The sequence below is a fragment of the Ostrea edulis genome, chromosome 5, assembly GCF_947568905.1.
Source record: "Ostrea edulis chromosome 5, xbOstEdul1.1, whole genome shotgun sequence".
In the NCBI taxonomy this organism is placed as follows: Eukaryota; Metazoa; Mollusca; class Bivalvia; order Ostreida; family Ostreidae; genus Ostrea; species Ostrea edulis.
Window position 1 is genome coordinate 93,044,119 of NC_079168.1, and position 27,412 is coordinate 93,071,530.

Sequence of the window (27,412 nt, forward strand, 5' to 3'; positions counted from 1 at the left end):
AACCCCCCGGTCCATACCCCACATTTCTTTAAACGTTAAAAATCCAGCTAATTCAGTGAGGAAGAAATGTCAGTACCATATTTCGAATTTCCTCTAGACTATATCAAATTAAATACCGCACTGCTATCAGTCACAGATTGACACTGGTAGGGGTATGGGGACCTGGTCTGCGAGTGTTATGGAAAAGATTCTGATGAAAATAAAGATTCACTCATCATTCAGAAATTAATAAACATTGTATTATTGTATACCACCGGTACGTTGTGAGTACGTTAATAATGGGAGTTATCTTTCCTTGGATATCTAAATCAATCAATACTTAGTCTATATGAACACGGGCAATTATCGTCTATGTTTGACCTCAGTATAATTTATTCATGCATAAAATGTATTAATATGTCACTCTTTGTTGCGTATTTCACCATTAAGTAAATGTTTACATATACTCGCTCTGCTAAATCGCTTCAATTCAAAGGGATTTTCTGGAATATGCCTAATCACATGAGATACGCTAAATATAGCTATTTTAGATCCGAACGATCAACTTCGCATCATTCGTAGGCTCTAGGTTTATCCATACTAGCCCGTAAAAAATAGGGTGGAACCTCGTCCCACTTTTCCTGTAGAAATAAAAATAGAACATGACGCGCCACCTAGCGAGCGTGGTTGTTGCTACCTCAACCAACTCAGGTACAGCAGACCGTACAGGAGATTGTGGGAGGGAGCCCTTATCCAAGGGCGCTCCCTCCAGTTGTCTGGGATGAATGCTAGTAACGGAAATGAATGATGATAGTAACGTAAAACTTCCGTTACTATCATCCTCGCTGTTTTTTCAACGACGAATTTTCTGTTCATATGAGCCGTATAAAAGATAAAATAACACCTGATCGTAATTGTTGCTAGTGTATGATATTTCTTACCTACATATCATTCGCAAATAAACAATACAAATAGCTATAAGTGAACGTGGTCTTTCCGGAATTTCCTTCCGCCATCTTGGGATGATAGTAACGATCGTTACTATCATCAGTTTAATACCAGTGACAGTGATGATATTTTACCGAGACTATAGAAACCTAATGAGGTGAGCCTCCCTCAGGAGAAGAACTCCGAATATACTGTATATTTATTATAATGCTGTAATAAATACTACATATTATTTGCACCGTGTTGAAGATAACTGTATTATACCAGGGTTTTGATAAGGTTCAATGTAAACAATATTGATTTACCCAATACTCCGTACATCACACTACATGTATTGGAATGGACAGTTCACAGTAGATAGATTAGATAGAATGTTCAATATTCTGTCGTTAAACTGAAAACGGAATGACTTAGCTGCAGCTCACTTATGCCAAAATCCTGAACATTACATCATACATAAGTAGCAGCACTCACTCAAACGGTATAACTATCAGCGTATTGTACAGAACTTTGTATAGTTTACCTTGCCAGTACTGATGATTGTTTTGGATGTCACACGTGTTAGTACAGCGTGAATGTAAAATACCGAGAATCACGAAATGCGAGTAATTCGGAATACCCAATATAGGGTAGAGATCCCGATCCCGATTGGAATTGATTAATCACATGACATAAGCTTGACAAAGTTCATGTTAGTTATGATATCATTTATTTAATACGTAAATTGTTTTCTCAGTAATAACATGTATCAATATTTGGCAATTTTAATGTTCATTGGAGTGGCATATTCCGGTGAAGCCGTTCCAGAGCAAGTCCACCTCTCCTATGGAAGTAAGTAAATTCTGAATTATTTCTTCCTAAAATCGACGAGTATAATTTCTTTATAATTTTATTTTCTAAATCGGATATACATAATCAACAAATAACATTAGCTATATACTAGCTATTTTACCGACTTGCACAGATGTTTGCGCTTGGGGACCTTCATGTATGTCAAAAACTGAAAAAGCATTTTTGGACACAATTTGAGCTGAAAATTTTCAAATTTTATTTTTTGATTTTTAATGTTTAGAATGCTTAACTAAGGTATTACTAATGATCAGTAAAGATTTGAATGTCAGTAGTCAAGGTACATGGGAGATACAGAGGTCACAGTCCTTATTATGTAAGCAAGGCTCATGCAAGGCCATGTTTTTGTTTACATAGGTTAAATAAACTAGTAAAAGCTTAGTTTAAAGCAGGTTTTTTCAAATTATGAGTGAATTCTTAACATAATTAAATAATTTCTAGTGTTTAGCACATTTCATTTTGTTTTAAACACACTCTTTTCTATCAAACAGTCTAATGTAAACAAAAACATAGCACAAGCCTTGTTTACATAACAAAGAATTGCAAGTGCTGTATATCTCACTTATAACTCAACAACTGATACTCAAATTTTGCTTGACCATTAGAAATACTTTAGAGCATTGTAAACAATAGAAATGAAAAAATAGAATTTGAAAATTTTCAACTCAAATCGTGTCCATGCCCCTTTAAAATTGAAAGTGTACAATTCTTGGTATTTGACATTTACACTGTACTCACACTTGTGACATCCAAACGATCACCCAGAATCAGGTTGTATCACAGGGATTTTTTTATCCCTTGAATCCAGGGGCCAAGACCTTCAAGTTTAGGAAAAATAACGATATTTGATCGAAATTGGGAAATTTGTTTCATGAGCTCATCCAAAAAATAGGAAAAACAAACAAAAAGGTAACCATTTGATATTTTATTACCAATGTGGCTGGCTTAAACAAGCTTTAATTTCCGGTCTTTGGCAGAGAAAAAACTGTCACAATTTTTTTTGCAACAGAGTGGCACTGAGGTTGGATGGCCCCTCATGGCATATTCTCATCAAAGCATCCATCATTTGGGAATTTTTAGACATCATTTTGGGGAAAATACCTGGTTTTCAGCATTGGGAATGGGGCTGAATTTCGGCCCTCTACAGCCCCATAAAAAATCCCTTTACCAGCACCAGCAAGGTACCTGTATCATAAAAATCTCTCCTTGATATTAGATCCACCACTTTATCATGTACACTAGGAGTGTGTTCGAGATCGCCGTTCCCTGAACCCTGAACCGCAATCTCGAACGCAATATATGATGACAGTATAAAATGACATCGGTGGCATCACTATATATAATTTTGTCTACCTGCCATAATGTCATGTATCATTAGTTAGTGCTGTAATCAATAAGATTATACGACTTATTATAATTCTTAGCAATTAGGTGTCTGGTACGTTCTGGAACCAGATATCGAGTGTCATCTAAAATTAGGTTTCTGGTACATTCTGGAACTCAGATATCGAATGTCATCTAAAATTACTTGTCTGGTACATTCTGGAACTCAGATATTTAAAATAATAAGAATAATAATAATGTGCGGCATTTATATAGTGCATTATATAATTTGTAATTACTCTAAGCGCTTTAACAATGTAAAATGTAAAACATGATAAGATTTATCAGAGCATAAAATATAACATCCAAATAAAATAAAACAATTTAAACATTACGAGTTCATGCGACAAACCAGCCTTTACTTTAAAAAAAAAATATATTACAAAATATGGTTATAAGATTTCCTAAAAAGATATGTTTTGAGGTTTGTCTTAAAACTTTTGACAGTGCCACACGAACGGATGTCTATCGGTAAACTGCTCCATATATAGTGTGGCAGCTGTTACATCAAACCTTCGATCTCCATAGGTCTTTGTACGAACGCTGGGTTTTTCTAGCAATCGTGAATTGCATGAATGCAGAGATCGTTTTGGTTCGTACACGTGATGAGGTCGCTAATGTAGGCCGGTGCCAATCCGTTTAGTGCCTTGTATGTGTGTAGTAAAATCTTGTATTCAACACGGGAATCAACTGGAAGCCAGTGCAAGGACACAAGCACCGGTGATATATGGTCATGCTTCCTGACCCGGGCAACAAGTCGAGCTGCTGAGTTTTGGATTGTCTGTAGCCTGCTCAGATCTGTTTGGGGTAGCCCTTTAAATAGTGCATTTCCATAGTCTAAGCGTGATAACACAAGAGAACATACAAGTGTCTTGCAGGCGTCATCATTGATGAAAGAACGAATCCGTGCAATATTGAGTGTCATCTAAAAATTTTATTCATAATCTTAAATTGCATAAAATTTAGAATTGCAAAAAATATGTGTACCTTTTTTTTGGAAATACATGACAAAAATTTGCATCCGCTGAAATAAGCAGTGTGTAATACAATATGAGTGGTGATGTATGTCAGGCAGCATGGGTTAAAATTAATCCTTTACCTAAATTGTAAAGCATTGGACTCATTCCAGAAGTTCCTATAATTCTTTTGTGGGGTTGATGTCCACTGCTGGCTATTACAACACTGTTACTGCTACAGTTGTTTTGAAGTGTGTGTTCATGCAGATGTATATGGAAGTTTATCTATATTAGAGTTATGATGGCTTTGTCTTTTCAAATGGAAAAGGGTGTAATGTGAGTGGTAATGTACTGTCTGTTGAATGATGGGCTGGTAATGTACTGTCTGTTGAATTGGCTGTTGATGTACTGTCTGTTGAATGGGCTGTTAATATACTGTCTGTTGAATGGGCTGGTAATGTACTGTCTGTTGAATGGGCTGTTAATGTACTGTCTGTTGAATGGGCTGGTAATGTACTGTCTGTTGAATGGGCTGGTAATGTACTGTCTGTTGAATGGGCTGGTAATGTACTGTCTGTTGAGTGGGCTGTTATTAAAGTACTGTCTGTTGAACGGTCTAATGGCTTGACCCTTTTGCACAGTGCCATGGTAGTATTGTAGTAAATGTAATTCAAAGGTTCCTTGATCTCAGTCCCAATACTCACTGCCAGCCACTGAACAGCCATGCATATGTTTTGCGACTTGAATATAAAGATTCTATATTTCACATATAGTTCCCATGCATTTTCACGTATCGAGTACCGGTATATTGCCTCAGTTTCACTATCTTAGCTTGCTTTAACAGTTGCCATAGATGTACTTACATTAAAGATACTATGTTATAAAGTCATGTAACTGCATCTGATGTAATAAAATGCATGCTATATTGATCAATGATGCAGTTGAGAGATGACTGAATGGAATTAAAAAACCATGGTGTTTTAATTGTGTATATATATATAAACGAAGCATTTTTAACTGCAGGGGATTCAACACAGATGTACGTAACATGGAGCACCATGAATGTAACTCAAAATGCCACCTGTCTGTACGGAGTGAACAGCCTCTCCCAGCGGGCTCGAGGAACTACAACAAAGTTTGTGGACGGGGGTCCTGAGCAGCATACTCAGTACATACATAGGGTTCTGTTGTCTAATCTGCAACCTGGCAAGAACCACAGTAAGTTCAAGCAATGAAATTAATAAGATGCAGAATAATATTTACTCAGGCTAAAAATAAAAATATGTTTGTTTCTCCTCCCCCGGCCGGGTCAAAAAAAATTTTTACCAAAAAATTTGCGCAATTTTTTTTTTTTATTTCTAGAACAAAAATTGTGTCCGTTCCAAATTTTACTTTTGCTATTTTTGGAAGTCGCCGGGATTTATCTCTCGAAGTTTCAATGTTGTCAGAAGATTTCAAAGATGGGCGACACGAAGATCGCTTTGTCATCTACTGTAAGAATAAAATACAAACAAACATCAAAAGTGGTTCCGATTGTGGTAAATTGACTTTACAGTAATTACTCTAAAAGTTGTACCTGGAACGACGTGCTGAAGGATTTAACCGCAGATGATGATCACAACATAGATAAGTTAGACGAGGTCTCTCTCACTGTGTCGGACAAGCTAACAAACGACGTGACTTTCAAGCCAGATTTTCATGAACAAATAAGTTATTTTTTAATAAGTACATTTCTGATATGTTATTAAGTACATCTGTTTCTACTAAGTCAAGAATAAATGTTTTTGTTTTCAATGTTTTCTTTGAAAAGATGTAATGTTTCTATGTAGGTATTCATAAAGTAAACCAAAATATTGCATCCACCAAGTGCATTCACTCTAAGATGTCCAAGAATATGAATTATAAATGCCAGCAGACATGTCAATCCAGTGACCAACATAAAGACAAGCTCGACCAATACATGGCATACTCTTCTTCTGATGTACAGTATTGAAAATGACTATCGGTGCTCTGAGTTGCTTTTTCATGGGTATTTCCAACGAAACTTTTCAACAAAAGAAAAGCACACCTGCCTGCCTGGTCTGTTTCAAAAGTCAGACCCGGGGGAGGGGAAACAAACATTCTTTTAAATATGGCCTCAGTTGTGGTTGTATGACAGTATGTAAATAGTGCATGCAGCCTCATTTGAAATAGTTTTCCCTGGGTGAGAATTTTTATAATACCCTCAATTACATGTAATTTATATCTATATAATGTTACTCTTATATGTGTATAATATCACCCTCAACTATACATGCAATATTTATATAATGTTACCCTCAATTACATGCAATATTTATATCATGTTACCCTCAACTACATACAATATTTATATCATGTTACCCTCCACTACATGCAATATTTATATAATGTTACCCTCAACTACATGCAATATTTATATAATGTTACTAATGTCTCCAAAACATTGCTTTTACAGATGGAGCACCAATTATTCACAGCAACACTTGAATTATTAGCTTTGATTATTATCATTTATTTCTATAACAATTATTGAAGGGGTCGATATATGCTTTGTATATCATTTTTCGCAGCTTTGGTAGTGTGTTGAATTGCAACACATTGAACGCTTGAAATTTACCAATTTTCAAAAATCTTCTTCTCTACAACCACACATGTTTAAGAAAAACCAAATGCCTAGTGATGTAGAGCAGGAAAGCCTCCACCAATATTGTAAATTTCATGATCCCCAGGGTAGGGGTTCTGACCCCAGGGTGGGGCCAAACCTACTATGTAGTTTTTATGTGTAAAACACTTAGATAACATCTTCTTTAGTGTTATTGATACTAAATTGAAACTAAATGGACATAGCAGGTACATGTAGTTCTTTACCAAAATTGTAAATTTGATGATCCCCGGGGTAGGGAATCTGACCCCAGGGTGGGGCCAAACTTAGTATAGTACAGTATTTATCTGTAAGTTTGCTGATACTGTATAAAATCTAAATGCATACTTAGGAATAGCAGAAAAGTATGTACAAAAAATGGTAATTTTACACATCTTGTTTTATACTAATGTTGAACATTAGAATGCAGCTTAGATATTCAGAACAGGAATTTTTTTCTTCTAAATTTCATAGCCCTTGGGAGTAGTAATACTTTTTCACTAGTACTCAGGTGACCGATAAGGCCTGTGGGCCTCTTGTTAAATGTCCCAGATTAAACATTTTTTTTTTTAAAAAATAGATTTAAATTTAAAGCTTTTCCTATCATGATATCTAATGCTAAGAATTGTAGACGTTAAATCTTCTGACAAAGCTGTATTGATGCTGATGAAATGATTTTGTTTTTCAAGTGTATCAATGTGGAAATGGGAAAACATTTAGCAAACTATTTGCCTTCAAAGCCCTCCCCAGTGGTACAGATATTGGAGTTCGTATGGCCCTATTTGGAGACATGGGAAGTACCAATGCACAGTCTTTGCCACGACTTCTTAAAGACATTCAAAATAATATGTATGATGCCATTCTACATGTAGGTAAGTCTCGTGAAAACCAATATAGCTCTCTTGATTTGTTCTAACATGTCATCACTTTAAATTGCATGGCTCTATTTTGATCACATACACTTACAGAATTTAAGTGAGCTCTGATGAAAATTGCAGCAGTGTTAACTTTTCAACTTCTCCAGAACCACTGAACGTAAAAATCAATGATGTTGACGGAATGAAGAGAACAAATACAGTTATTATACCCTGTTCAGTTTCGGCTTTAAAAAGGCCAGAAGTGAAAGTGACACAAGTATAATATCAATCAACAATTTTAAAGCGAAAACAGAATTTAATCAGGAAGGATTTCAGACTTGCTATTCTTTTTAATTTGCAAATGCCCACGTGGTATTAAATATTAAATAAACACGAAAGTAGAATTTTTCAGCACAAATTCGCTATGTTACCAACAAATCTGTAGCTGTTAACTTGAATTTGTAGAAAAATAAAATTATAGATCATTTAAATGTTACTTATTAATTTGTAATAAAGATTGTTTGGGTTTTATTTGTAGTAGTTGGACATTCTGCCACTACTATTGATACGTTCTTTTTACTTCGCGTTGTGGTTTTTTTTAATGATGATAGGTGTTATATAAAATATTCAACTCTTTAGATTTTTCCAGGTAAGTTTTGAGTCCGCCTAGAGTGAGGCTAGCAATAAAATAATAAATAAATAAAGTTTTAAACCTTTAATAAACAATTGTATGATAAATACCAAAATAATAATCCCGGGGAATGAATGTGGCTTGATAGAAAAATATAACTAAATAGGAAAAATAAAGAAACAATAATCAAAAATACAGGGTGAGGCAACTCCTGATATTTACCTTGTTGCAAGGAATGGCTCAGCAGAAGCCCCGATCACGGTTGTGCTCGGGTTTAAATACTATTCTTAACAAAAGAATGAAAGTAAAAGTTACCTGTAATGTAATTTGATAATAAATCTAGAAGTAACCAATGAGAAGTTTTGTAATAAAATACGTTTGAAAATAAAAGATAACTCTCTTCCTATTTCATGAAATAAACAACTCGAATACGAAGATAGGAATTTACATAGACAAGTAAGTAGGAAATAATGAAATGGAGATAATATAGACCGATACTACCACATATTTTAAAAAATATTGGGGTGAGCAAAAGCAAAAGGTCCCAATGGGTTTCATGTCAGTCTTGGAGAAAAATATTACTCCCAGTGTCAGTTAACAGACTTTAAGGGACCAAATGAAAATAGAAATATAGAGTTGTGTTAATGGTGAAGAATATTCTTAAAATATTGGGAGTGCAACTCTTATTTGCAATTCAATAAAAAAAAAATGATTAGATACATGTAAACTTTTTTTTATAACATACAATGTATCCGTTAAACAAGGAAACGAAAGCTGACAATACAGGTAATTAGAACAACTATAAATATAATACATATTGATGCTTTATTATATAAAACTGGTGTTGGTTGTGATATATATTCTTCTTACATTTTACTTTAATCTGCTTACTCTTAATGGTTTAGTACTTTGCAATGTTGAATTTTTTAAGTCTTTGCATGAACAGAAAATTTCACATATGAAACAATAAGTTCATGGCAAAAGTAAAAATTTCAGGCAATAAAATGACAATTTCAAAGCTGCATTTAAGTGCCAGGAAACCGCCAGAATGCAGGATTTTGCGTCATTTACCCCAGAGCTTCTGGGGGCTTTGAGCGGCCCCCAGACCCCCGGCCGTAAGGGCGCCGAGCATGGCTTGGCGTGCGATACGACTGTGCCGTTCGCATTGGATCGCCTTCTACTTTTTCATTTCAGCCTCCTACTTTTAAATTTGTTGAAAGCCCTGATTCAAACTTGTTTAAATAAGGGACCATGACATATCTTCCAATGGGAGATAAGGTGGAATGTTTAGAAAATCTTCTTAAGAACTAATGAACCAGAACAGACAAATTCAGATTTCTGCTTTTGTAGCCAAGGTACACATAATTGTTATAATTATTTGTTTTTGCACATACATGTACCATGTTCAACATTGCAAATGCCTGAAAATAGTTATGGTTAAAGCATATGGTAGCCATTATATGTAGGTGAAAATTTTATGTGTTCAGCACTAACTTTTTCATCATAGTACACTGTACATGTAGTCCAAAAGACTAGTAGATACTGTAATTAACTAGTCCTGCTAGGTCAGTAGCTAGTCCAGCTGTTAGAGGCAGTTGGCCCAGTCACAAAGCAACAAGGGGTGAGGGCAGTGCAGGATGGTGGCAGGGGAGGGGGTCTACTGTGGAAAATTTTCAAAGTCTAGAAACAAAATCCTGCATTTATGTTGCAAAATGACCTTCTAATAAACTCATTTTAGCCTCTGATTTTGCCAATTTATTTATCAAACCACAACATTTTGGGTATAGATTGTATGCTTGAATTGCAGTGTTAAAAGCTTTATTTTTCTAAATTTAGAATTGACACAGTTGCATTCAATATTAGTCCATTCCATTAGGTTTTTAGCTCTTTTTTTTTTTTTTTTTTTTAGCTTTTCTGATCATGCACCCATTGTCTGTTGTCTGTCTGTTAACTTTTCATACTTTTGACTTCTTCTCCAGAACCAATGGTCCAATTTCAACCAAACTTGGTCAGAATCATTCTTGGGTGAAGGGGATTCAAGTTTGTTCAAATGAAAAGGAGATAATCACAAAAATGCAAAAATAGGGTGGGGGTCATTTAAGAATCTTCTCAAGAACGACTGGGCCAGAATAACTGAAATTTACATGAATGCTTGACATAGTGCAAATTCAGGTTTGTTGAAATCATGACCCCCAGGGGTAGGTTGGGGCCACAATAGGGAATCAAAGTTTTACAAGCAAGAACCTCTGAGCCATAAGAGTGGATATTTTCCTGGTATAAAGTAAATTCAAGTTTGTTTAGATCATGGCCCCTGGGGGTAGGATGGGCCACAATAGGGTATCGAAGTTTTACATAAAAATATTAGGAGAAATCTTTAAAAATATTCTTCTCAAGAACCGCCAAGCCAGAAAAGTTTATATTTACATGAAAGTTTCCTGATTTAGTACAGATTCAAGTTTATAAAAATCATGGCCCCCAGGAGTATGATGGGGCCACAATAAGGGATCAAAGTTTTTACTTACAAATATAAAGGGGAAATCTTTAAAAATCTTCTTCTCAAGAACCAATGGGCCAGAGAAATTTACATTTACATAAAAGCTTCCTGACATAATGCAGATTCAAGTTTGTTAACACCATGGTCCTCGGGGGTAGGATGGGGCCACGATAGGGTGATCAAAGTTTTACATACAAATATAGAGGGAAAATCTTTTAAAAATCTTCTTCTCAAGAACCATTGGGCCAGAGAAGTTTACATTTACATAAAAGCTTCCTGACATAGCTATAGCTATCTGAGATGAATTGAAAAGATTTAATTATGACTCAATTCCCTTGTGGTCTGCGCCTTAAAATCAAAAGCATGATTGAATTTTGGCACCTTCACGCCCTGGTTAGTACCTTGATGGCATACACTGAAAAATTTCTATTATTAATATCCTAATGGACTTCCTGAGCAAGTACATACAGTAATGAAGATTGATGAACAATTAGACTGCATGATCATAATCTGTGAAAATTGATATTTCCCAATTACTTTCAAAAATGAAGAATTTTAATTAACATTTACATTAACAGTTGCAGACTTGGAAGTGCTCCAGCTTGTTCAATATTATAATATACCCTCATGTCTTTTGACAAATAAAAGTCTATTTCTTATATTTAATTCTATACTCTCAATTTCTGTCAAAATTCCCAGCTGTTAAAATAGATGTGCTACATTTATCAAGATTCTCACACGCATTGCTCACAATTGCAATGCATTAATGAGGAAATGGCTGTCATGACAAAAGCATTGGAAATGTAAATATTCAAATATGACCTCATAAAGTGCTTGCATCACAATTATTATTTATCTGTCTAGATAAATGAAATATTTGGTATACTAGTATATTACTACTCTAATAAATCAGAAATCCACATTTATAAAGCTGGGTCACATATATCCTCAGTTCACTTCAGTACTTTTAGATTCACATGAATCACAGATTTTGTGTTTCTTTTAACAGGGGATTTTGCATATGACATGGACTCGGTAAGTTATTTAAAGTAAATTCTAATTAAAACACCTTCTGAACTTTTTATTATTTTATTAGCTTACTTGAGCTACATTTTTTATAACCTCAGTTCTGATCACCTGTTGTCTGGCGTCCATCTGTCTGTTCATAATCATGACATATTTTTGACTTCTTCTCCAGAACCAGTCAGGGCCAATTTGAACTAAACTTGCCAATATATGCATGAATTTTGTACCATATGACGTCTACATACATGCAGTAGACTGTGGGTCGCATTATCCTTGTAAATTATGTCATTACAATAGTCACATTAATGGCGAAAGAGACATCACGAGATGTCAACTGCATGAGCCCATGAAGAAATAATTGCCTTGATTGAATGGTGATTGTCTGAGGAATTTGCAAGTGATTTCTGTGGAACCTATAGGATAAACAAGTATATAAGAAAATTGCTATAGTATGTGCTTTCATTTATTCTCAGTGTTCAGGGATAGACATTAACTTTCAATCTCACTTGCCCTTCGGGCAAATAAACTCAGAAGTTTTACGTCCGAATGAAAAACTTAGTTGTCCGAACTATTTTAGACTCTAATAAGCCTGTCAACCAGTAATTCTATAATTATCTTAATTATCTCTCTCTGTCAATTGATGATACAGTATGATCTACTATAATGGGCCTTTGCTATAATCTGACGATTCGGTAAAGAAAACAACACTATATGAAGTTGGGTTTTACTTTCTAATATTTTATATTCATCAAGCTTAACACAATTATTATAATAATCACATTTTCTACTAAAAATATCACTTGCCCCATCGGGCAAGCGTGTATTGAGTTTCACTTGTCCAAACTGGGTTTTCACTTGCCTCGGGCGATCGGACAACCGTTAATGTCAATACCTGGTGTTTATCTTTTATTATATTTCTTATAATGTTAGATCTGCGCATGTATCTTTGACAGCATATACATATGTAGTTTGAATTGTAGTAAATACGTTTAACAAACCGGTACTACACAGGAAATGAAATTATTTTACATGCATAGCTGTGTGGGAGGAGGGAGCAGAGGAGGAGGCTAGTGCCGCCCCCCACCCCCCAATTTATAACATTAGTGTATGAAATATTCCTTCATTTTTAGGCAACCTATATTAATCAAAATAATTTAATGGTTCAGTATTGTTTTGAAGGAGAGAGGAATTGACAGGACCAGGGAGTCGATGGCAAACAAAAAGTAATGGACTCGGCAGTCATATCTAAAAATTATAGTTTTCATTTATTTATGACATTTCTTTTATTTCGCACACCTGTTAATTTTGAAATGCATAGAAATTAAATGTGTGTTAGTTTACTGTACATTACAGCCTAAATTGTGAATGCTATTTAATGTGCATTATTTTACTTCACATTAAATTTAAGGCATAGTAAAATTTAGGGTGTGAGGTGAGCCTTGTTTACTTCATTGAAGTTTTCGTTCTCGTAAAAGGTTTTAGGTAGACTTAAATAATTTTACTTTTTTGTAGGACAATGGTAAAAATGGTGATGCTTTTATGCGGGCTATTGAACCAATAGCTTCAACTGTCCCCTACATGACTTGTCCTGGAAACCATGAAAATAAGTAGTCAGTACCCCAATTATTTTTCTAACTTCTTTTAGATAGGTATTAAATTGTCATCAAACTTTTGCAAATTGGTAAGCATTATGGGCAGACAAATAAAAATCACAGAGTGATAAACTAAAAATGAAATTTGAACATTGGAAAAGACCATTTTCTTGTCTGTTATAGAACACATAATCCTTCTAAAAATTATCTGTAATTATACCCCCCGCAACAAGTTGTGTGGGGGGGGTATACTGGAATCAGGTTGTCCGTCTGTCTGTCCGTCCGTCCGTCCGTCTGTAGACGCAATGGTTTCCAGACTCTAAAGCATTATCCTTTCCACCTACCGTCACCATATCATATATATGGACTACCCATGGGATGAAGATGTTCCCTATCGATTTTGGGGTCAAAAGGTCAAAGGTCAAGCGCACTGGACATCAAAGTAGCAATATGGTTTCCGGGCTCTAAAGCGTTATCCTTTCCACCTACAGTCACCATATCATACATATGGACTACCCATGGGATGAAGATGTTCCCTATCGATTTTGGGGTCAAAAGGTCAAGCGCACTGGATATCGAAGTAGCAATATGGTTTCCGGGCTCTAAAACGTTATCCTTTCCACCTACAGTCACCATATCATACATATGGACTACCCATGGGATGAAGATGTTCCCTATTGATTTTGGGGTCAAAAGATCAAAGGTCAAGCGCACTGGACATCGAAGTAGCAATATGGTTTCTGGGCTCTAAAGCGTTATCCTTTCCACCTACAGTCACCATATCATACATATGGACTACCCATGGGATGAAGATGTTCCCTATCGATTTTGGGGTCAAAAGGTCAAAGGTCACGCGCACTGGATATCGAAGTAGCAATATGGTTTGGTTTGTCATGCCATTTGTTTTTTACACTCAGAAAAGAGGTAGTTTATACCTATTACCAACACCCTTTGGGAGATTGGGGTAAGCGGGGGGTATTCTTAGTGAGCATTGCTCACAGTACCTCTTGTTACTACTGATGTATGAGTCGATTAAATGCAGAAAAGAAATTCTTGATGCATACAGCTCTGTAGTGAAGCAGAACCATGCAGGAAGACAATTAATTGTTAGCACATAGAAAGATATACATAAAAGTGTGCATAAAAGGATTCAATTTGATTATTTTTCTGTTTTAGTAACTTTTCAAACTACAAGAACAGATTTACAATGCCAGGTGATGAAGAAGGAAAGGAAATGTATTACAGGTAGTGAAATTCACAGCAGACTGATCTAATCAATTCTTGTGCACATCGAATATGTTTAGATTTACAAATATCAGAGATTCCTTCTTTCTACAAATCTGCCTTTATTCTCCATCCATTGACATTTTCAAGAGATAGCATTTAATTATAACTATTAATGAACTTTTGATGTAAGAATTGCAAAATGATAGTGTCTGCATTGCAAGCAACCTGAACCAACCATTATTTCCTCACATTAGAATTTCTTGTGTTACAATAATAGTATGAATTGAATATTGATACATGTAAATAAATTATCCTGAATTTTTGTAGCTTTAACATGGGACCTGTTCACATCATTTCCATTAACACCGAGTACTTTTTCTTTGTCAATTATGGAATTCTGCAGCCAGTTCACATGTATGAATGGTTAGAAAAAGATCTCCAGGTTTGTTCTCTATGTTTCAGTGTATTTACTTGGAGTGATGCAATTATAAATCTGAAATTTAATTAGGGCCCTGCATGAAATGCGGGAGCCCTATAGCAATCACATTGTCCGTCTTTCTGTCTGTCCGTTCGGGGGATTTTAGGTATCTGAGTTTACTGAATTCATCCATTTATGAGTTTGAAGCATTACACAAAATATGCACTGATTAAGGGGTGCTTCACAGGATGGAAGTTAGACAAGAGTTGTCTCTTTTGATGTTTGACTTTTAAGTTTATTGAGATTTTGGTTTGCAGCCTTAAATTTTCCTTGTGGATAATACATCATGGCAACAAGTTTACATTCAGCATTCACAGCAGCATCTGAAACATTACTGGAAAGAACTGACAGTTCTCCAAAACTTTCTGAATGTTTAAAAGGAACAAGAAGACTGCATGCAGTTTGTGAAAGAAACATGCAATGCATTTTGATGTAATATTGATTTTAGTTTGTTTAAACCACAAACCTTGGGGTCGGAGTGGGGCCCACAAAGGAGATGTGAAGTTTTACATAGGAATGGGAAGGGAAATTGATATCCATGTATAGAGAAAATTCTTTAAAAACACTTCCTCTCCACAACAGGAAGGGTATAATTAGTGAAAATAAATTGCAATAATCCTTATAAGTGTACAGTTGTGAAATATTGGCCTCAGGACGGCGTGTAGGGTCAGGGTAAAGACTGGGTAAACAAGCAAGATGTCTGGATGTACTGTATGCAGTAACAATACTGTAAATTCCTAAATATACACGAGGAATTTATTATCGTGTAAATTCGCAAGAAACATCACTTGTGAAATGAAATTACTCGCTTTTAATTTTATATTGCCAAATTACATGCAAAAACTCAAGCTCAAAAGAGCATTCACGAATTCATGTTCACGCGATTTGACGTCCATGAGTCATTTTGCGATAATAAATACTCGCGTAAAATAAGGAATCTACAATAATCACAGATCTTAATTGTTTCATGTATTCTTCATGGATTTTTATGTATTTCAGGAAGCCAGCAAGCCAGAAAATAGAGCTAAGCAACCTTGGATCATTACAATGGGACACAGACCAATGTATTGTTCCAATAACGACCATGATGACTGCACTCACCACGAGTCATTGGTAGGCTTTTTTAAAATCCTTAATATATTCTGCATGTACTCAATGGACTTAATTTCTTTACAATGTACGTCAACTATTTGTAGTCCTCTGGTGCAAACATGAAAAGCAAGCTCTCTATCAAGACTTGTACATGTCTTGATGTAAAAGTTAGTGCTTAAATTCATCAACAATTATGCAGAAAAGTAAACACACAACATAATGATACCCAGAGGGTCAATGAAAAGCAAGTTTGATATATTGGTTTGATGTATAATGTGAACATACATGTGATATATTGGTTTGATGTATATTGTGAACATACATGTGGTGTATTGATTTGATGTATATTGTGAACATACATGTGATATATTGATTTGATGTATAATATGAACATACATGTGGTCTATTGGTTTGATGTATATTGTGAACATACATGTGGTGTATTGATTTGATGTATATTGTGAACATACATGTGGTGTATTGATTTGATGTATATTGTGAACATACATGTGGTGTATTGATTTGATGTATATTGTGAACATACATGTGGTGTATTGATTTGATGTATATTGTGAACATACATGTGGTGTATTGATTTGATGTATAATATGAACATACATGTGGTCTATTGGTTTGATGTATATTGTGAACATACATGTGATATATTGGTTTGATGTATATTGTGAACATACATGTGGTGTATTGATTTGATGTATATTACATGTGGTGTATTGATTTGATGTATATTACATGTGGTGTATTGATTTGATGTATATTGTGAACATACATGTGATATATTGGTTTGATGTATAATATGAACATCCATGTGGTGTATTGATTTGATGTATATTGTGAACACACATGTGGTCTATTGGTTTGATGTATATTGTGAACATACATGTGATATATTGATTTGATGTATATTGTGAACATACATGTGGTCTATTGGTTTGATGTATATTGTGAACATACATGTGATATATTGATTTGATGTATATTGTGAACATACATGTGGTCTATTGGTTTGATGTATATTGTGAACATACATGTGATGTATTGATTTGATGTATATTGTGAACATACATGTGATATATTGATTTGATGTATATTGTGAACATACATGTGGTGTATTGATTTGATGTATATTGTGAACATACATGTGATGTATTGATTTGATGTATATTGTGAACATACATGTGATATATTGATTTGATGTATATTGTGAACATACATGTGGTGTATTGATTTGATGTATATTGTGAACATACATGTGGTGTATTGATTTGATGTATAATATGAACATACATGTGATATATTGATTTGATGTATATTGTGAACATATACATGTGAATTGGTAAGGCAAATTTGTTGGAAGAGCACCTGTTTTGATTTAAGAGAGTCCAGATTCAAATTCTGAGTGAATCTCTTGCATTCTCTCTTCCATTTGCAAGACTTCTTTTTCCCTGGTCTAGTCTTTTTACCTGAATAGTAGTTGATTTGCAACCACTTCTATCCTGGTTCCCCAATTTTCCCATTTACTATAACCTAAATAATGAACTTTGAATGTTGTTGCAGTCCAATAATTTTGAAACTGTTAGGGGGCAATGTATTGTCATGCATTACTCTCAGAATTCTTGTTTAATAGGGAAATTTTGCAAGAAGAGACTATCGCTAGTAAATGAGCGGATCATAGGATTTGATTTTAATTACATTGACTAAAAATGCACTCTTTTTCTTGTTTCCCTTTAATAAAACCACAAAATGAATGAATGTACATCTTAACTATATGCAGAGAGCATAAATTGACTTTGAGTATTTTGTTTTTCAGTTAAAGTAAGATTTCATCTGACAAATTTCTAAAAATCAAAGGATGCATGCATACAAGATAAATATATGCATTAATTTTATCTGGTGTGTATAACCAATTATAATAAGAGGATGTATGTGATGTATTTTGTAACTTTTAGATCCGTATAGGAATTCCCTTCATCCATGTCCTTGGTATGGAGAAAGTCATGTTCAAGTATGGAGTGGATCTGATGTTTTGGGCACATGAGCACTCGTATGAACGCCTCTGGCCAGTCTACAACAGACAAGTAAGTAAAACAGTCAGTAGATGAAAATATTATTATAATTGTATTATGTAGCATTTTGCTCTGATCACTAATTGAGGTGTTAAGAGGATGATAAATACACAATGGTTAAGGTTTTCTGCCCTTAATCATGGTTTTTAAAGTTTATTAGGTGTATCAGCACTTTGTGATTTTAGTTTTTGGATAGTTCTTCACAGCATTTGACTTTTAAAAACTTATTTATAGAAGACTTCCCTCCTCTTGTGTTACTGAGGATTCAGTACTATTTATAGAAGACTTCCCTCCCCTTGTGATACTGGGGATTCAGTACTATTTATAGAATACTTCCCTCCCCTTGTGATACTGGGGATTCAGTACTATTTATAGAAGACTTCCCTCCTCTTGTGATACTGGGGATTCAGTAATATATGTAGAAGACTTCCCTCCTCTTGTGATACTAGGAAATCAGTACTATTTATAGAAGACTCCCCCCCCCCCCCCCAGTGATACTGGGAAATCAGTACTATTTATAGAAGACTTCCCTCCTCTTGTGATATTGGGAAATCAGTACTTAAATGGTGGTTCATCAGTTTTCATGGATTTTGTGGGTATGGGTAGATTCAGGAAAAATTGGGATAGACCAATTTTTCTCAGAGTGCTTCAATTCTACAACTGGGTCATAAATTGTTCTCAAATTCAAACTGACCAAGCAAATTATTTCCTTGTATATCAAAGCTCTTTGTAATCATGTCCTTCCCAATATAACCAAAAATGTGTTGTATGTGAAAATTGGTACTCCACCAAAATACCGATAATATAGTTTTCTACTTCCACAATGATAATTATAATATTATGTTTAAAGGTGTTCAATGGAAGCTTGACTGCCCCATACACAAACCCAAAGGCACCAGTACATGTCATCACAGGGTCAGCCGTAAGTATTGATAACCTTGTCAGAAATCTTTACAATTCCTTTTTTACAAGCTTACTGACATTGTTTTTAGCTCACCTGAGCTGAAAGCTCAAGGGAGCTTTTCTGATTGCCTGTTGTCCGTTGTCTGTTCGTCCGTCTGTCCATCTGTCCTTCTGTAAACTTTTTACATTTCCGACTTCTTCTCCAGAACCACTGGGCCAATTTCAACCAAACTTGACAAAATGCATTCTTGGGTGAAGGGCTTTTAAGTTTGTTCAAATGAAGGGCCATGCCCCTTTAAAAGGGGAGATAATCACAAAAATGCAAAAATAGAGAAAATCTCCTTCTCAAAAACCAGTAGGCCAGAAGAGCTGAAATTCACATGCAAGCTTCTTGACATAGTGTAAATTCAAGTTTGTTAAAACCATGACCCCGAGGGTAGAGTGGGTCCATAATAGGGAATCAAAGTTTAACATGCAAATATGTAGGGAAAATCTCTGAAAATCTTCTCAAGAACCACTGGGCCAGGAAAGTACAAATCTACATGTAATCTTCCTGACATAGTGCAGATTCAAGTTTGTTAAAATCATGGCCCCTGGGTGTAGGATGGTGTCACAAAAAGGGATCAAACTTTTACATACAAATACATGGAGAAAATCTTTAAAAATCTTCTTCTCAAGAGCCACTGTGCCAGAAAAGTTAACATTGACATGAAAGCTTCTTAAGGTAGTACTCTACATCGTCATAATGGCTGACTTCCTTTAAAAACATGGATAAAAAAATCGATATCAGCAATATTTGTCTTTTCCTTTTCCATTAAAATACCTAGCCGAGTAGCTCAGTAGGTTTGAATACTGACTGTTGAACTGTAGGTCGCAGGTTCGAGTCCAGCAGGAGTTTTAAAAAAATTTCCGATTACCTTCTACTAAAACTGTATTTTTTGACAAAATAAAGTAAATTTTAAAATTTTCAACTTCAAAATATTGTTGTACATATCCTCCACTTTTCATTTACATCAAATTTCACTGGTGTAGCATACCTACTTAATATAGTGCAGATTCAAGTTTGTAAAAATCTTGGCCACCAGGGGTAAGTTGGGGCCACAATAGGAATAAAACTTTTACATGCGAATAAAAAGGGAAAATCTTGAAGTATGGACCACGGTGACTCGGTGAGCGATGTGGTCCATGAGCCTCTTGTTTGTGCAAATTAATTTTACCATTTTGTATTATAAATAGGGATGCAGTGAGGATCATGATCCATTCCGCAATAATACAGCTTCGTGGTCTGCCTTTAGAAGTACTGATTATGGCTATACTCGCATGAATGTGTTCAACGCTACTCATTTGTATGTGGAGCAGGTCTCGGACGACAAGGTTAGTTTACTATCCTCTCACAATGGCTTCATAAGGGATTTAGTAATGCTTATGTGTCTGGGACAATGCTGACTACATAAAAAGTTAATCAGTCCTGGAAACCAGGCAGCGTGCATGGAATAAAGAAATTGTGTTCATTATTACATGTGTACATGCTAATATGGAAGTTCCGAGTTCCCCAAAAGTTATTTCCCTTTGTCGAACTCTTCCGTAAATTATGACGTAAAATATGTTGACAGTGGGTACATTTGCTAATTACTATCGTTGTATTATTTCTTAAAAGATGATATCCAGAGTTTCTGAGACCATCCTATCTCAGGGAAAAGGCAACTTTAGTGAGTTTATGAGTATTGGATAACAAAATGGCTCAAACAAATATTGTTAATTGCCATCTTTCTTTGATAAAAGCATCACTCATGTAGAAGAGGAAACAAAAAATGATTCAATAGCCAATTTGATGATCTTATTCAAACAAATTATGCTTGATATGGCCAGAATATGCATACCAGTGATTGATATAAACAAAAGTTACGCTTTTATTACATTAATCGTACGTAATCGTTATGTACAATGCCAGTCTATGATATAATGTATACATTGTGTACCCACCATACGTCATAAAATGCGAAAGAGTTCGACAAAGGGAAATAACTTTTGGGTAACTCTGAACTTGCGTATTACACAACTACTCAACATTATCTCCTCACACAACTAGTTGCGATGGGGATATAGTATCACTAATGTTTGTGTGTGGTTGATTGTATATTGTTTAATGTCCTGCTCAAGAATTTTTCACTCATATTGAGACATCACCATTGCCAGTGAAGGGCTGTAAAATTTAGGTGTTTCCTTCGCGCTTACAACCTTTGAGCAGGGTGGGATCTTTATCGTGCCACACCTGCTTTGATACGGGGCCTAGGTTTTTGCGGTTTCATCCAAAGGACCATTGCATTTAGTCGCCTCTTATGACAAGCAAGGGGTACTGAGGACCTATTCTAACCCAGATCCCCACGTGATGTTTGTGTGTCCATTTATGTGTAGGCTTGTCTGCAAGATTCGAAGAGAACCATAAAACTAACGATGATCAAAGTTTGCATACTTCTTTGACATTGAATGAGGAAAAACCCTATAAAGTTTCAAGGTCATTGATGAAATATTTTTTAGAATAATGATTAATACAATAATTATTATGTCTGAATTTATGTGCGAGTTAACAATGCAAAATAATTAATGAACAAGTTAACTATCGACTTGTGCTTTCCTTTTGACATGCAACTTTCAATCCTCTGTAGGTGAGCTAACCTTTTGTGTATTTTGGCATTTTATTTTACATTGTTGTACATAAATCTTAAAGCATTGCGTATTATTTTCTGACTTGAATTTGAAAGTGTCTAATCAGTACACAAGTTAACTTTTGACTTCTGCATTTTCGACAACTCACATTTTATGAATTAATCATAAAGTTTGTGTGTATGTTGCCGTTAACTAAACATTAGCGTACATAAATCTTGAAGCGTTGTGTATTATTTTGAAATCTCAAGTGAAGTTTGTCAACAGAAAATTATTTTTTGGCCTTTGGGGCAGAGCAAAGATTTACCAATTTTCAAACATCCTTTTCTTTAAAACCACATACCTGTAAGAAAAACTAAATGCATAGTCGTGTAGAGCAGGAATGCGTCTACTGAAATTATAAATCTCAGGGGTAGAGACTCTGACTCCAGGGTGGGGCCAAACTTTAAGTTTAAACCTGTACCCTAGTTATCAAGAAGAAGTTAAAAATGTCTATTCACACATTTAATAACTGACCATTTTGGACCCACCCTAATACCAAAACCCCTACCCCTGGGATCATCAAATTGACAATTTTGGTAAAGGACTACCTGTTCTTTCTAAATATCCATTTAGTTTTAATTTAGTATCAATAGCACTGAAGATTGGTTGATTGATGTTTTCCGCCACACTCAACAATTTTTCAGTTATCTGGTGGCGCCCAGTTTTTATTGGTGGAAGAGAGAACCCAGATACAATGTACCTGGGAAGAGACCACCGACCTTCCGAAAGTAAACTGGGAAACTTTCTCACTTACCAGTGCGAGCAGGATTCGAACCTGCATCAACAGAGGTGAGAGGCCGTGTGATTTTGAGCGCGATGCTCTAACCACTCGGTCACGGAGGCCTTAATAGTACTAAATATGTTATTTAAGTGTTTTACACATAAACACTAAATAGTAAGTTTGGCCCCACCCTGGGGTCAGAACCCCTACCCCAAGGATCATGAAATTTACAATTTTGGTAGAGACCTTCCTGCTCTACATGTTGTAGAGAAGAAGTTTTTTGAAAAGTTGTAATTTTTGGCAGTTTTTGCCCTGGCCCTAAGGCCCCAGGGGAGCATAATTTATTTATTTTTTTAATTTCCTATGAATGGGGCATTCAAATATGCTTCATACCAAATTTACAATGTTGGTAGAGGCTTTTCTGCTCTACATGACTAGTATGTATTTAATTTTTCTTACAGATGTGCAGTTGTAGAGAAGATTTTTGAAAATTGGTTAATTTTTGTCAGTTTTTGCTACGCCCCTAAGGCACCAGGCAGGAGTGCACGAGTCCTGAAATTTACAAATTTATGACCCCCTTATCCCAAAGATGCTTCCTATAAAATTTGAAATTAATTGGAATGTTAGTTATCAAGAGGTTGAAAATGTTCATTTGTTAATACATGACGGACGACCCATAAAAACTAAATGCACGCAGAAAGGAATGTATTAAAACTGAATTTCACCACCTTATGGTTCTGACTAGAATGTGTCCATAATAGTCATGTAGTGTTAATATAACATATATTATATTATGTAAAGCGTTTCATCAGTGTGGGCACTTTCAGGGGCATTTGTGTTATGAAAACACATCTTGTTTTATACTACTGCTGAAATTAAGATTTAGATTAGCTATGCAGAACAGGAATAATAGTATCGATTTCATAGCCCTTGTTTCTAGATTTCATAGCCCATAGGGCTAGTTATACTTTTAACTATTGCTCAGATAAGGCCTGTGGGCCTCGTTTTGGCTAGGTTCCACAATTTGGTGTTTGACTATGATTTTTGCACTGCTCCACCTCGATATATTTGATATGACAATATCAGGTATACCGTAATCAACAAATTTAGGAGAATTTCCTACTACTTTTAAAAAAGACATTATGCAAGTTCCAGTCATGGTATGAATTTTGTAAGCGTATATCACCAAAAGTCATGTAAAACGACACTTGTCCACAAATTTTATGGGCAACCCTCATTACTTTACTTTATGCAGCAAGAAATTTAATTTCAATTGACCTCTGATATTTTTTTTCTTCATAATATTGGTATATCTTCTTTTTTTCAGGATGGAAAGATTATTGATAGTTTTATGCTGATCAAAGACAAACATGGACCCTATGCTTAATGTCCTAGCCAGCCTATTCAATCATACTGGATAACTCTCATGGTGGTTAACATATTGGAGAATCACAGAAAGAGTAAAAATGAAATGTCTCACTCATGGTTCAATATTTACTACTTATAGACCCTGTTAAGGTCATACATGACATTTCTCAATAATACATGTATATAATTTTTTGGGACATTTTTGGTACAGTTTTTTTTGCATCCTATCTTGTTTCTACAAACAAACAAAAATTTGAGGTATACTATCGGATGTGTTTTGCACTGAGCATATTTTGATAGTTGCTGGTTGTGGCAATTAAAAATGTCAAGTTATTACTCTTGTGTATTACAAAAGATTGTATGCTGTAAAAGTGGTTATTTACGCATGAGGGAAATTTAAACTTAATTACGCGGTCACGCAAAAAGCGCTAAATTTCATCCACACATATAGTTATAAATATTGGATATAATATATTCCGCGTATTTTCCCCCCACACGTAATGTTGGATGTGGAAAAACGCTTACTTAACCCGCGTAAATAACCACTTTTACACTATGTAGACATTACTAAGTTATTGTAGCAAAGAAGGGGAGGAAAATATATGGATCAATCAGAGATTGAACCCGGGACCCTTGCATTGTTAATTAGGTGATCTAACCACTGAGCTACCCAGGCTGACATACAAAGTATGGTATGAAAATTTGAACCCTATTTCAAAAATCATACAAGAACTCTTCATATCGAGAAGAGGAAAAAATAGTTGTAGATAAAATGGCAAAAATATCATGTATGGCCTTGAATTTTTAATGCATTGTTGTTTAATGATGATTTTTTGCCTCCACAATCAGAGTCATAGTCTGTCCTCAAAATCTTTAACACTGGCCATAAGTTTTGAATAGTTAGTGCTAGGGCTTTCACAATGTGTATTCCTATTGACATTTAAGACTTGGTCATTTTTAACTTTGCTGCCATCAGTGTTTCATGAACACATCTTGTTTCATCAAAGAAGTACTTGATCTTCTTTCCATGTCTTCATAGTATCGTACATTCCAGTGTGTGGTGTCAGGATGTGCTATATACTGTAAAAAATTTAATACGTTGTTGATGTAACACCATAATTCATACAGACAGTATTAGTGCATAAGATATTTTGACATACTTGTATAAAGTATGCTATGATAGGTGAATTGATCACGTTCCAAGTGATAAAAACTTTCTTACGAAAAACAGAGGAAATATTTTTCTGTATATTTTTCCTATCTGAATTCTTGTTCAAAATTTAATTATTTACCCTGTACATGTATAGTTACTTTGAAAATGTTTTTCATATGTTTGTGTATGTGAAATTACAGTTACCATGCAAAGAGTATGTACTTTTACCATACAGTTACAAATGATGTATAGAGAATTATTAATCATATATAGTTTACCAGGAACACTATGTATAACATATATACAATTTATGAAATCTTTTGATTGATTGATTGATTGATTGGTTGATGTTTTATGTATTTTTGGCAATATAAATGTATTTCAGTCATTTTATGGGGGGTGAAATCTTATGAAGTAACTGTGATATTGATTTATGAAATTATAAAGTACATGTATGAATATTTACATTTCTATTCTAGTTAAATGTCTCATGCTAGCGCTTCTGTGGAATTGAGGACGTAACTGTTACACGGGAATACTAGTGGTGGAGTTTTGTAGGCAGAAAATTAAGAAATTTTAGCCGTTTTTATCAACAGAATTAAATGTGCTTAATTGTAAACAATTCTTAAAAGCGTTTTTAATGGCATTCTGTCCTATATACATGTAACAGAGTTTCTTTCAACAGGAATAACTGACGAAATGCCTGTAGGGTTCATGTCTCAATATTTATTTGAGTGATGGAATAGACAATATGTGGGAATATATATATATATATATATATATATATATATATCCCTGAAAATATAATAAAACAACGATATGATATTAATTTAACTATCAAAGCCTATGCTAAAGGATATTTAATCTTACTGATTTCCATCAAGATACGTTTATCAGTTAAGGGAGATAACTCTTAAGATACATCATTTTGCAAAAATAGCATTTCTCCCGTAAATAGTCATAAAAGTAATTGATCAAATAAAACAACAACATTGTCATCCCCTTCTTCCCACAGAAAATTACAGCTAGGACAATAGATCAGGATTGACTCTTTAATTCAATAAAGTATGAGGTATGTAAAATCACTATTTCGTAAATTAAACTATAAAATTTTGAACAAAGTCATCAAATACTTTTGATGTAAACTGATTTATATCACCTTACAATGTAGTAATACATTTTACTGAATTCTTTAATCAATATAAGGAATAAACTTGACTCATTCATTCATTCTTTCAGTCATTTAGTGAAAGTGCAAATAGGAAGTTTATATTGCAAATATGCAGAATAGACTTTTAATTAACTAGTACCCAGTAGTAGCAATAGGAATTAGTATAAATATGTTACTTACCAGAAATCAAGGCTTTCCCTACCCGGGGTTGAACTCACGACCTGCGGAACCAAATCTCCTATAACTTGCTTTCGATGACGATGTTTTAGACTTGCCTAGATGGTCGAGCGGTAGAGCGCGCTGGTTACATGCTGCTAGGAGATTTGGTTCCACAGGTCGTGAGTTCAACCCTGGGTAGGGACGGAAGTGGGTATCCAAATAAAGTGAAATTTTCTGTGCTGTATATTAAATATTTCTTCACGTAGCCTTAGGGCAGTTATGTTCATTTAAGAGTTCATTGCTATAAAAATGACCAACGACACGAACAACAGTGAGTTATGTAACAAACAAAACGTCTACATATTAAAATTTTTGAGTGTAATATGTGGCAATAGAAAGGTCTGTTCCCATCGAGCGTCAAGACAGATCTGAACTGACTCGTCCTACGCTGGATCAAGTGTGTGTGTATATATATATATATATATATATAATGTATAACATTATATATATATATATATAATGTATAACATTACGGTTTATAACCATCTACAGTTACTCCATCGGCGGTTACCCACAGGTGTTTCTCGTCGATTCTCTCCATCTCCATCATCATTTGTATTTAAAAATCTTCTCAAGAACCATTGGGCTAGGAAAGCTTCCTAACAATACTAGAAATTATGTTGATTCGACTACAGATGCAGCAACAACTGGGTGCCGTCACCGCAGTTTTATTTCTCCAACGACGTATTTGGCCTGTACTGGAAAAACATCTGTCAAATTTTCAAATCACTGGGTTTTGATTCTAGCTGTGTCTTCTTATGACCCTTTCCTTTCTTGGGAGGTATGGCGAATGGGTTTGGCAGAGTTTAGAGCGAGATGACAACTGATGCTGCCGCACAACTGTAAACCTAATCGAACGACCACCACACGACTGCTGTGATCGATCGTGCGAGCCGTCTCAGGTGAACGACCA

General features: G+C 34.9%; 2 protein-coding genes across 3 annotated transcripts in view; one reads left to right on the forward strand and one right to left on the reverse strand.

The window, feature by feature from the left end:
- The window catches only part of LOC125650899 (uncharacterized), a 42,419-nt gene extending 40,760 nt beyond the window's left edge, over positions 1-1,659 (reverse strand). The window contains exon 1 of one of the 2 annotated variants that reach the window (XM_056139331.1): positions 1,451-1,659. The gene's annotated coding sequence lies outside the window, so the exon portion shown is untranslated. Of the gene's footprint in view, positions 1-1,232 lie in introns of both variants that reach the window. The other variant, XM_056139332.1, reaches the window with a different exon arrangement.
- On the forward strand, positions 1,618-25,728 carry LOC125650902 (acid phosphatase type 7-like). The gene is made up of 12 exons (XM_048879476.2): positions 1,618-1,758; positions 5,139-5,333; positions 7,467-7,649; positions 11,769-11,794; positions 13,298-13,395; positions 14,554-14,622; positions 14,932-15,046; positions 16,082-16,195; positions 18,142-18,270; positions 19,109-19,180; positions 20,398-20,535; positions 23,916-25,728. Exons 1-12 carry the CDS (start codon positions 1,671-1,673, stop codon positions 23,973-23,975), a joined length of 1,287 nt encoding a protein of 428 aa, XP_048735433.2. The 5' UTR covers positions 1,618-1,670; the 3' UTR covers positions 23,976-25,728.
- The last annotated feature ends 1,684 nt before the right edge of the window (positions 25,729-27,412 follow it).